At 41.0% G+C, this 12940-nt stretch overlaps 1 protein-coding gene across 1 annotated transcript in view; it reads left to right on the top strand.

The window, feature by feature from the left end:
• The window catches only part of npr2 (natriuretic peptide receptor 2), a 131116-nt gene extending 122394 nt beyond the window's left edge, over positions 1–8722 (top strand). Inside the window, exon 22 of the mRNA XM_067985205.1 lies at positions 8278–8722. Coding sequence (XP_067841306.1) covers positions 8278–8340 — 63 coding nt within the window. The 3' untranslated portion in view covers positions 8341–8722. The remainder of the gene's footprint in view (positions 1–8277) is intronic.
• Positions 8723–12940: the final 4218 nt, after the last annotated feature.

Here is a 12940-nt window from a genome sequence, read left to right as displayed (position 1 = left end):
ACTGGTTATGCAGCTGTTGTCATGAATACCACTGGAGAGCTCTTGGGAGCTATTTTCGATTAAAATAAAACAGAAAAAGGAGGTTTACGACAAATGTCTGGTGCAAAATACAGTGGAAAACCAAGCAGAATACAAAAAGTGCAGGGGGAAATTGAAAAAGGATATAAAAAGGGCAAAGAGAGAGTATGAGAAAAGATTAGCAGGTAACAAAAACCCAAAAATCTTTTATAGGGACCAAAAAGGAAATCTTCTGGTGGAGGTAGTGAGCATGAGTGAGGTATTGAATGAGTGCTTTGCAGTCTTCACAATAGAAGAGGATGAAGTTAATGTCGTAGTAGAGGAGGAGAGAGTAGAGGTATTGGATAGGATAAAAATAGATAGAAAGGAGGTGCTAAATAGGTTAGCGTCACTCAAAGTTAACAAGTCACCCGGTCCAGATGGGATGCATCCTACATTGCTGAGGGAAACAAGGGTGGAGATAGCAGAAGCTCTGACCACAATCTTTCAATCCTCATTGGATATGGAAGTGGTGCCAGAGGACTGCAGGATTGCAAACGTTACACCCCTATTTGATAGAGCAAATAGGGAGAAACTATTTCCTCTGGCAAGTGGGTTGGTCACCAAAGGTCATAGATTTAAAATAAGTGGCAAAAGAAATAGAGGGGAAATCTTTCACATGGAGAGTTGTTAAGATCTGGAATGCACTATCTGAAAGGGTAGTGGAAGCGTATTCCATAGGAACTTTCAAAAGGCAATTAGACATGTACTTGAAGGGAACTAAATTGCAGAGTTATGGGGAAAAAGCTGGGATGTGGAAAGCTGTTTCAAAGAGCCAGCACAGGCAAGGCGGGCTGAATGACCTTCTGTGCTGTAAGTTTCTATGATTCTATATTAGTAGACGTGTTAGTCATTTCTCTAAGAGTTTGTAGAATAATAATGGTTTTGTCTAATGTATTGGCAGGGAAGATGCACCATGGCTTTATGACCCAAAGCATCAAGACATGCTTGTGATCCCAAAATACTATACACTGCAATAATATATTAATAGCTTATAATTCTGTTTTTAAGTGGACCATGATATTTGTAAGATATTGACATATTTGACCATAACATGTTATAATATTCTGTGAGGAATAAGCCAGTTATAGGCAGTGGGGGCATCACAGCCAAACCCAATCCTGCCCTCCATGATATCCACACATGTACCCCTGTCACAGGTCACTGAATAGCAATCAGCAATAGAAACCCTGGCCATTTCTCCCCTCTCTGATCATGGGGCACTGAGGCCAATTGTAGCAGCCCTAGTATCACCCTGTTTGAGATCAGCTAACCTTCTAGGGACCTTTTTGATCTGTATAGGTCAGTTAATCATGTCTTAAAAAGCTGAATCATCGGGGGAGCCACATCCATTTTTTAAAAAAAGTAACATTAACTGGTTTTGCGAGGAATCTACTGTCCATAAATACTGCTATATTTTTCTATTCTCTGGTGTAGCTTCAAGATTGTATATTTTTAAAATTTTGTCCACTTCGGTGCTCATAGTTGAATTAAATTGCTTGCTTGTACCTGTGCCAACCATGTCTCTCACATTTTAAAGTCCTGGGATCATGTCTCTTCTCAATCTTAATGTCTGTTTAAGAACTGACAAAACTGGTGCAGTGAAGGTAAGCAAATTGAATGTGAATCACAGTTTCATTCAGTGCTTGTTGATACCTTCTGGTGAAATAACTAAGGAGTAGCATTAACAATGACTGTTGAGATCACTGTGGGTTGGAAAGTGTCTTCTAAACTACAGGAGAAAAGAAAATAATAGGAGCTGGGGATCTGAAGGAGAAAGGAGAAAATATGCAATTTAAAGAAAAACAACTTGTTCCACCCCTCTATTTGCAATAACTGCAATTTTTAATAATATTAATGTCAATACCATTTGGAATGACAGCAGTCAACAAATACAACAACTTGCATTTATATAGCACCTTTAATGTAGTAAAACGTCCCAAGGCACTTCACAGGAGCGTTATCAAACAAAATTTGATACTGAGCCACAAAAGGAGATATTAGGACAGGTGACCAAAAGGTTGGCCAAAAAAGTAGATTTTAAGGAATGCCTTAAAGGAGGAGAGAGGGGTAGAGCGGCTGAAAGGTTCAGGGAGGGAATTCCAAAGCTTAGGGCCTAGGCAGCTGAAGGCACGGCTGCTAATGGTGGAGCGATTAAAATCAGAGATGCGCAAGAATCAAGAATTGGAGAAGCACAGAGATCTCGGAGGGTTGTAGGGCTGAAGGAGGTTACAGAGATAGCGAGAGGTGAGGCCATGGAGGGATTTGAAAACAAGGATGAGAATTTTAAAATCGAGGCGTTCCCGGACCGGGAGCCAACGTAGGTCAGAAAGCGCAGGGACGATGGGTGAACGGAACTCAGAGCAATTCAGGATATGGGCGGAAAGGTTTCGGTGAGCTCAAGTTTATGGAGGTTGCAAGGTGGATGGCCAGCCAGCAGAGCATTGGAATAAAAACAGAAAATGCTGGAAAAGCTCAGCAAGTGAGGCAGCATCTGAAATGCTGAGATCTGAGATGCTGCTTCACTTGCTGAGCTTTTCCAGCATTTTCTGTTTTTATTTCAGATTTCCAGCATCCGCAGTATTTTGCTTTTGATAGAGCATTGGAATAGTCCAGTCTAGAGGTAACAATGAGGGTTTCAGCAGTAGATGACCTGAGGCAGGGGCAGAGGCAGGGAATGTTGGAGGTGGAAGTAGGCAGCCTAAGTGATGGAGAGCATATGGGGTCAGAAGCTCAGCTCAGGGACATATAGGACGCCAAGGTTGTGAACTGTCTGGTTCAGCCTCAAACAATAGCCAGAAAGGGGGATGGAGTCGGTGCTAGGGAACGGAGTTTGTGGCGGGGACCGAAGACCATGGCTTTGGATTCTCAGACCAATATTAAAGAATGACTCCAACTGCTTCATGTGTCATTCTTGACATCAATATCCTTATCAAGTGACCACTGGCCTGTAACTTAAGCTAAAAGATGAGTTTATGCTTGTTGAATGAACGAGGTGGTTCAGTTGGTTCCAGGGAAAACTGAGCCAAATGCATCAAATCTAAACAAGTAACATGCACAATCAGACCATTGGGCAATCTAACCAATAAAAAAAAATCACGTAAATTGGCAGTTTTGAAGAAGTAATTAACCCCAAGCCCTAGATGTGGAGCAAACCATTTACCAGTTCCATTCAGAAGGGCTAGGTGTGCATATTAATGATCTGAACTGCTAACATCCTAATGTGTTCTTTCTGCTCACTGCTGTAATAAAGAGTTGGCTCAATTCCCAGTTTCCATTTTGCCATTACAAATAAACAGCCGACTCAAAATCGATGCAGCCAATCAGCGTTCACCCGATTTTATATTTTCTCAAACACATTATACTAATGTGGAAGATTTCAGGTTCAGGCATTTCTGTTTCCATTACATTCAGCTGCTTTCAAACAAGGCAGCATCAAAGACAAAATGCCAAACAGCTAAGAATAGTAGCTCAAAATAAGGATTACCGTAAAGAAGCAGAGCAAGAAAATCTGACCAGTGTTCTCATTAACCATATATATTGCCAGCTACATTTAAAGGATCAAAACATGCAAAATTCTAAAAATAATGACTTAGTTGAAATTCATGGTATGCTCCAAAAAAAAAGTTTGGGCTAAATTTGATTAGTAGGTGTGCTGCCACTAAATTAAATTAGTCCCATAACTTGTTGGGTAATAATTTATCAGGCACACATAAAAAAATCCCTTATTTTGATTGCTGCCATTGGTGCTTATGCAAGATTTTTGTCATGTACCATAAGCAAGGGGGCTGAAGATACCACTGCTATAAATTTGTTAATTTTTATGAAGGTGCACCAGCCTCCAATGATATCTGGAGGCAGCAAAGGCACTATTCTTGATAAAATCTGTGTTGAAGAGAACTGGGTGGCTTTTCACATCTGGGACCTGGGTTTAAATCCAGCCCGGACAGATGTGATGAACGTTTCAGGTCGATGACCCTTCGTCAGATCAGAAGGGTCATCGACCTGAAATGTTAACTCCATTTCTTTCTCCACAGATGCTGCCTGACTTGCTGAGTATTTCCAGCATTTTCTGCTTTTATTTCAGATTTCCAGCATCCGCAGTATTTTCTTGTGCTAAAAGTCTAGTCTGTCTGCTGGCTGTAAAGGCCCTATGTGATATGAGTTTGGGCACTTTCAATCCAGTTCCTAATGGGCATCAGTGTACAGTACAAAATGGGTTTCTAATTTGGCAATCTCACTCAGAGAAGCCACAGGATGGCTGGTGTGAGAAATGGTAAAAATATCACACATCTTCTGAGTTAAGGCATGTTGTTTGGGCAGAGTTGAGGGAGCTTTACTCTGCACTGACCTGAAAATGATTAATGCTGATGCTAAATGTCTGAAACAGGAAGAGTTCCATTCCTGAACACAGTCGTCCCTTACCTTGATGAGCACAAAATATATTAAAAAAACAAAATGGCTTAGATATTCAATGCACCGCGCTCGTTTTTCAGGCACTAAATGGGTGCCTAAGCCTCCAATATGGCATGCGTGCCTTTTATGAGCTGGAAATGTGCCGCCCGTCATATTGGTATAAGCAAAAAAATAAGCGTCCAAGGCCCACGCCAGAAGCAGGTATTAGACCCATTGCATTGCAAATAAGGGGCTGCATTCAGGAAAACCAGGTCTGCACGAGACCTAACCAGCCATTCCTAAAGGGACCACTGCAGTCCCACAGATCATTGCCGGCCGCTCATTACCCCCCCCATGCCTGGTCACCTTCCTTCCTGATCGTCTTCCCTTCCCCTTTAAGCACTTACCCGAGACTGCTGCCAGCGATGCAGCAGCCCGAAATTCCAAACCTCTTTGCTGGTGAGCTGCCTGGGGATGCCCACACTGAACACATAGGAACAGGCGTAGGTCATCCAGCCCCTCGAGCATGTTTTGAGTATAGTTTCAAAGGTGCCTAAACTCCTCTGGTACTTCACCTAAATAGCCATATTTCATATACGAGCCAAAACAGTTAGTGCCAGCATGCTAATCACTTGTGGATAGCATCACAGCTAAGTCCACTCGTGTTTTCACCCACCATCCACAAATACACTTTTCAGCAGGAGTTATTGATTACATTGAGTTACATTGAGTCTACAGCACAGAAACAGGCCATTCAGCAGAACTGGTCTATGCCGGCGTTTATGCTCCACACGAACCTCCTCCTTCCCTATTTCATCTAACCCTATCAGCATATCCTTCTATTCCTTTCACCTTCATGTGCTTATCTAGCTTTCCCTTAAATGCATCTATGCTATTTACCTCAACTACTCCTTGTGGTAGCGTGTTCCATATTCTTAACACTCTTTGGGTAAAGAATTCTCCTGAATTCCCTATTGGATTTATTAGTGACTATTTTATATTGATGACCTCTAGTTTTCGACTCCCCCACAAGTGGAAACATTTTCTCTATATCTACCCTATCAAACCCTTTCATTATCTTAAAGACCTCTGTCAGGTCACCCCTCAGCGTTTTCTTTTCTAGAGAAAAGAGCCCCAGCCTTTTTAGTCTTCCCTGATGAGTATATCCTCTCAGTTCTTGTATTATCCTTTTGAATCTTTTTTGCACCTTCTCCAATGCCTCTATATCCTTTTTATAATATGGAGACCAGAGCCGTGCACAGTACTCTTAAGTGTGGTCTAACCAAGGTTCTATACAAGTTTAACATAACTTCTCTGCTTTTCAATTCTATCCCTCTAGGAATGAACCCCAGTGCTTGGCTTGCCTTTTTTATGGCCTTATTAGTCTATGTCGCTACTTTTAGTGATTTCTGTATCTATACCCCGAGTTCCCTTTGCTCCTCTGCCCCATTTAGACTATTATTATTCAAGCAATATGTGGCCTCCTTATTCTTCCTACCACAATGCATCACCTCACACTTATCTATATTGAAATTCATTTGCCAATTACATGCCCATTCTGCAAGTTTATTAATGTCTTCTTGCATTTTAATTTGTTCTTCCTTTGTATTAACTGCACCCCCAATTTCATGTCATCTGCAAATTTTGAAATTGTACTTCTGATTCCCGAGTCCAAATCGTTAATGTAAATTGTGAACAACAGTGGTCCCAGCATCGATCCCTGTGCAACACCACTTCCCACCTTTTGCCAGTCTGAGTAGCTACTGTTAACCCCTACACTCTGTTTTCTGTTTTGTAGCCAGCTTGCTATCTATTCTGCTACTTGTCCCCTGACTCCACATGCTCTGACCTTAGTCATGAGTCTACAATGTGGTGCCTTATTGAAGGCCTTTTGATAATCCAAATATATTACATCTACTGTATTACCCTTGTCTACTCTTCCTGTTACTTCTTCAAAGAATTCAATAAGGTTGGTCAAGCATGATTTTCCCTTCTGAAATCCGTGCTGACTATTTATTATATTTTTGTTTTTTAGATGTTTTTCTATTACACCTTTGAGTAAAAAAAATTCCATTATTGTTCCCACCATCAACATTAAGCTAACTAGTCTATAGTTCCCTGGACTGGTTCTATCTCCCTTTTTAAATATAGGAATAACATTAGCTGTCAGCCAGTCCTCTGGCAATGTTGCCTTTTCTAATGTTTTTTTTTATATATGTAATATATAAAAACATAGATAATCTGCTATCTCTTCCCTAACTTCTTTTAATATGTACAGATGCAATCCATTCGGACCAGGAGTTTTATCCTCTCTAAGTTTGATTAGTTTATCAATTACCTCCCCCCTTTCTATCTTAAATATCTTTGTACCTTTTTTGCTCTCCTCTTCTAATGCCATACCCACCTTGTTAGTCTCCCTGATAAATAATGAGGCAAAGTAACTATTCAGCATTTCTGCCATTTCACTGTCATCTGTGCATTTATCTTATGCATCCCTTAGTGACCCAATCCCTATACTGATTTTTTCTTTTGTTATTTATGTATCTGTAGAATACTTTACTATTTCTTTTAATGTTCCTTGATAATTTAATTTCATAGTTCCTCTTTGCTTACTAATTGATTTTTTGACATCTTTCCTAACCTTTTCGTATTCCCTTTTGTCATCCTCTCCTTTATTGTCTGTGTACTTAGAGTATACCTTTTTTTGTTTCAGTTTTAACCTTATCTCTTTATTCATCCATGGTGTTTCATTATTGGCTAGTTTGTTCTTGTTTTTTAGAGGAATATATTTCTCCTGAACTCTATTGATCATCGTTTTAAATATTTCCCACTGCTGTTCTATTTCTTTGTCAATATTTTTTTCTAGTTTACCTTCCCTAGTTACATTCTCATTCCCATAAAATTAGTTTTCTTCCCATCTATTACATTGGTTTTTGACTTACTTATGTCTTTCTCAATCATTATTTTAAACCTTATTATGTTATGACCGCTATTACCTAGATGTTCCCCTATACTTACTTCTCTTATCTGCTCCGGTTCATTTCCCATTACTAGATGCAGCAGTGATTCCTCTCTTGTTGGGCTTCTCACATTCTGGGTAAGAAAGAGGTCATGTACACACTGTAAAAACTCTATTCCCCTTTCCCTATCTCTTGTCAGTTTATTGCCAGGTAGTTGAAATCTCCCATTAATTATTCATCAATGCTTTTTACTCATTTCATAGATTCGCCTACATATTTCTTCCTCCACTTTCCTTCCACTATTAGGTGGTCTATAGAATATACCTATTAACGTGATCAATCCCTTCTATCCTTTGTCTCAATCCATATAGATTCTATTTCCATCTTAATATTACTTATGTCCATTTTTTCTATTGCCATTATGTTGTTTCTAATTAATACAGCTACTCCACCCCCCTTCTTCCTTCTCTATCCTTCCTAAATACGTTATATCCTGCAATATTTAATTGCCAGTCCTGTTCTTTATCTAACTATGTTTCAGTTGTCCCTATTACATCTGACTCCTCACTCAGAATTATTACGATTAGCAGTTAGGAGTAGGAACCTTGGTTTATTTCTCCCCTGCCTTCCTAATTTAACAGGGCTGAGATCAATTCCAGGACCCATAAATGCTGCCTATTGAGGTAAACTAACTGTGCACATCCAGGGCATCCAATCTGAGACCTTTCTTGTCTATAGCGTTCAGTGCATTCATCAACAAAGCCACTGGAAGTAGTGTCCATACTTCTTTCAAAGATTTGCGAGTGTTTAAGGATTTATGATGGTGTCAGCATCTGAGTAACATTTGCTTTGTCTTCTTTGAAAGGGTAAAGGCAAATTGAGGACCTACTGGCTGCTTGGCGAGCAAAAGGGTGTTCCCAACATCTAACGTGAAGTCTGGTGTGAATTGCTTGTACACTATTATACTGCAGAGCAGTGATTGTTCAAGCTGTAGTTTATTTGTTACAGAAACAAACTTTGGCCATGTTAATTTCTGGAGAACAGATCTTATAGAAAATATCTGTAGCCTAGATGTATCCCGGGTATATTTTGTACCTGAACAAAGCTGCAAAACAAGTCATTTTTATTAAGATCTTTTTTCTTCTTAGGTGAATACTTTTCAACAATAAACCCTTATTTTTTGTGCTTTCTATATTAAGATTTATATAATGTGTTTGAGAAGATATGTAAATATAATATTTTCCCCTTCTACAAGCTGAATATACTGTGTATCTAAGATATTGCTAAATATTTTGTTCAAATAAACCAGATAAAACCTACTTGATTGTCATTTCAGTAAATGCTCAGCATATTGAGAGATGGTCATACTGTGTGTAAAATATTCTGGATTAGAATTTAAGCTACATTTTCAAGATCATAAGATTTTTGGGGGAAATGTGAAAAAGGCCAATTGGTCCAACTAGCCTGACCCTTTTTGATTGATCTCAACCCCAACTTCTCACCTTCTAAATCACTGCTCTCTTCAAGAACATATCTTGCTGACTTTTAAACTGTTTACTTCAGTGGCATTCCCTGATCTTCTGTTCTAGCAACGCTGCTGATACTGGACCGGTACTTATTACATATTGTACATACTAATGCAGTAGAATTCGATAGAATGATTGATCTGACAAGTAGGACAAATGATCACTGTAACTGGCTGAGCACTATAGACCAGTATCCCATGATCAGCCAATCCCCCACGATCTTTATTGTGTTGCACTAGGAATGCCAATTCATTCATAAAAAGATTTACTTGATATTTTTCTTAATATAAACTTCAATTTCAATAGTTAAAAAGTTGAAGCAATATTCAAATTTTTAAAAAATAGTTTGATGCCGAGCTGCATCCCTCTGACTCATCTTGGCTATTGTGCTTATCTCACCTATTAGAGTGAGTCATTATAGAAAGCAACAACAATTTGCATTTATATATTTAATGAAGAAAAATGCCCTAAGGAGCTTCACAGAAGCATGATCAGACAGAAAAACTGACATTGAGCCAAAGAAAGAGATATTAGATAGGTGCCCAAAAACTTGGTCAAAGTGATGGGTTTTAAGGAATTGCTTAAAGGAAGAAAAGAATGTAGAGAAGTGTAAGTTTTTAGGGAGGGAATTCCAGAGCTTGGAGCCTAGGCGGCTGAAGGCACAGCCGTCAATGGTGGGCCAGAGGGAGGGAGGAATGCACAAGAGGCCAGAGTCGGAGGAATAGAGAGTTCTGAGGGGGATGTAGAGCTTGAGGTGGTTACAGAGATAGAGAGGGGCGAGGCCATGGAGGGATTTAAATACAAGGATGAGAATTTTAAATTTGAGATATTGGAAAACCGGGAGTCAATGTAGGTCAGCAAGGATAGGAGTGGTTGGTCAGCGGGACATGGTGTGGGATAGGATATGGGCAACAGAGTTTTTTATGAGCTGAACCTTACAGAACATGAAGGATTGAAGTCTGGCCAGAGGGGCACTGGAATAGTTAAGTCTGGAAGTGACAAATGCACAGATGTGCATTAGATGAACTGAGCCAAGACAAAGATGGGCAACGTTACAGAGGTGGAAGTAGGCGATGGAAAGGATATGGTGTCAGATTTGCAGTTCAGGATTGAATAGGACACCAAGGTAGCAATTATTCTGGTGCAACCAGAGACAGTGGCTGGTTGAAGTGGATGGACTCAGTAGTGAGGGTATGGAGTTTGTGATGGGGGCCAAAGATGATGGCATGGTCGTCCCAATGATTAATGGAGGAAATTGCAGCTCATCCAAGACTGGATGTTGGACAAACAGTCTGACAACACAGAGGTAATGGAGGGGTCCAGCGAGGTGGTGCAGAGGTAGAGCTGGGTGTCATCAGCGTACATGTGGAAGGTGACCCCATGAGGGTGATTTTAAACCCCAAGAACGGGTGGGTTAGAGGCGGGTGGGAGTTGAAAATAGTTGTTTTTTGGGTCACGACCGCAACCCGGCTTCATTTCCGGGTTTAACATCGGCGAGTAAAAGTACAGGTTTCCCACTGGGAATGCAAAGTCCAAAAATTTTGCGGTTGCAACCCAAGAAAACAACTATCTTCAACTCCCACCCGCCCCCAACCCACCCATTCTTGGGGTTTAAAATCACCCCCCATGTCTTCAATTATGTCCGCAAGGGTCAGCGGGCTCTTTAACACAACATGGCTATCTTCATGAATTCACTCTATTAATGTACAACTGATGTAAGGTAACCAGCAGCACATCATGTGGGCTTGTGCCCACTTTCTTGGCAGCTGCTCTTGATGCCTTTATATTGCGGCAATTGTCCATTCTCCCACTGTTTGCCCCTGCACAGCAAGTTAAAGACTGGCTGTTTGTAACCCCAGTTAAGGAACTAATTATCATTAACTTGAACCTGCACTGACATGCACCAATACATGGGCGACAGGGCCAATTCCAGAGTGAGAAATAAAGGCTCTTTTCAACAAAATTATAGTACCAGCCCAAAGATCTCTCTTACCCTTTATTTTATGTTTTAAATTTAACTATCAATCATTCGTCATATGCTACTTTGATTTAGTTTTTCCAGTTTTCTCAGTTATTATACCATTAGCTCAGTGATTTTATGATATTTGTAAAATATCCCATAAATGAACTTCAATGTCAGTTGATTCATTTGGAATAGCTATTAGTAATTAAAGAAACAAAACATTCCAATATACATTTAACAATGAGAGGTCTTCAACAGAAGTTTGAACTATGGTATAAAAAATAAATTTTCCTCAAGAGTACCATAAATTAATCCATGTTGGATGTTCTATACCTTGCTTCTCAAAAGTTAACCTAAATTAGGCATTCCTAAATGAGTAAATATTCACAATAGCTGTTTGGTTTCTGTTGTGTTGTATTTTATTTTATGCTTCTCTTCACATTGTAATGGGTCACAACTCACAGGATTGCAGCAACACGAGACATTTTTTTATTTCCATATCACTTCTGTAACGGGCTCCAGGACTACTTGAAAATGTTGCTTTTTAAACATAACATTTCACCAGGGTGCTACCATTAACGCTGAGAAAAAAGGTCAAACTCAGAAAACTTGGAACACTGATTAATATGAGAACTGTTTGAGCGATGGTTTGCTAAGCATTAAGCACTTGTGTGAAGCTGAATTCCAAACTATAATAAATAGTGGGAGAGAGGACAGAGCCCTAGGAACCCCAGAGTTAACATGAAAAAAGAGTCGGAGGATGAACCATCAACTACAACATGGAGAGACTGATTTAAAAGGATGTGATATGGATATGAACGTAGCTTTTATTGGAGACCATGGGCGTGATTTTGACCCCGAGCCAGGAAGAGGGCAGGGGGGTCAAATTGCGGACGGGAAACCCGGAAGTACAGCTGGTCTCAGTCAGACGGGTGCCAGCCAGGGAGAGGACATGTTCAGGGACGTCTTCAGGTAAGTCTTTGATTGTATGGTTTGGGGGGGCATAGGTGGGCACGGGTCGGCATGGGGGTACCGGTGGGCATGGGGGTCATGGGGGGAGAAGTCAGTCATGGGGGGAGGGATAGGGATTCAATCACGGAGGGGTGTCGGGATCGGGGGTCATTGCAGGGGCCTGCAATCGTTGGGGGGGTCGGGGATTGGGGGGTCCATGATCGTTGTAGGGGGTTGGGGATCGGGGGGGTCCGTTATCATTGGGGGGTGTCAGAGATCGGGGGGTTCGCGATCCTTGGAGGTCATTGCAGGTAGACTTGTTGGGCCTGGGGGAAGCACTTCTGCTCCTCCGGGCCCACAAGTTGTGCCAGAAAGGCACTTCCCTGCAGTTTTGTGCCTTCTCACCTCCTTTCACATGGCGTGAAGGAGAAGGCCCGGGAATCCCAACCTCCAGGGGTTGAAATTGCAAATTCTGCAAAAATGGAGGCCCGCAGCCTCCTTGAAAGGTTTTAAACACCCACCCGCCTCCTGGGAGTGGGTTGGTCGCCTGCCCCTCGTCCCGCCCCGCCCCGGTGAAAACCGGAAATGGGCGGGTTGGAGGTTGGTTGGGGGTGGGTCTGAGGTCGTTGTGATTTTGAATGCCCCCCCGCCGCCCCCAACCAACCCGTTTTTCAATATTAAAATCATGCCCCATATGCTGGTAACTTATTTAGAAGCACATGATGCCAGACTTTGTGAAAAGCTTTGAAAGTGTCCAAGGCAATGGCAGATGGCTCCACTGAATGGTGAATTGGTAATAGGAGAATGAATTTAAGATCATGATCAAAAGATACACAAAGGATTGTCAGACATAGAATGCCCTACGAGAAAGAAAGGGTGGAAGCAGGATCCATAATAGCTTTTATAAGGGAAGCAGATAAATATTTAAGAAAGAAAAATGTAAAAACGTTTATGGGGAAAAGGGAGGGGAATGGGACTAAGTGGATAGAGAGTCTGTACAGGCGCGATGGGCCGAATGTACTGCAAAATTCTGATTCCAAGACACACCAAAGTGTTCAAGAGTAGAGTTTGAGAACTACATAATAAAA

This window comes from Heptranchias perlo, chromosome 1, assembly GCF_035084215.1.
Source record: "Heptranchias perlo isolate sHepPer1 chromosome 1, sHepPer1.hap1, whole genome shotgun sequence".
Taxonomy (NCBI): domain Eukaryota; kingdom Metazoa; phylum Chordata; class Chondrichthyes; order Hexanchiformes; family Hexanchidae; genus Heptranchias; species Heptranchias perlo.
The sequence above is the reverse complement of the archived record's forward strand: the minus strand, read 5'-3'. Positions and strand labels throughout refer to the sequence as shown.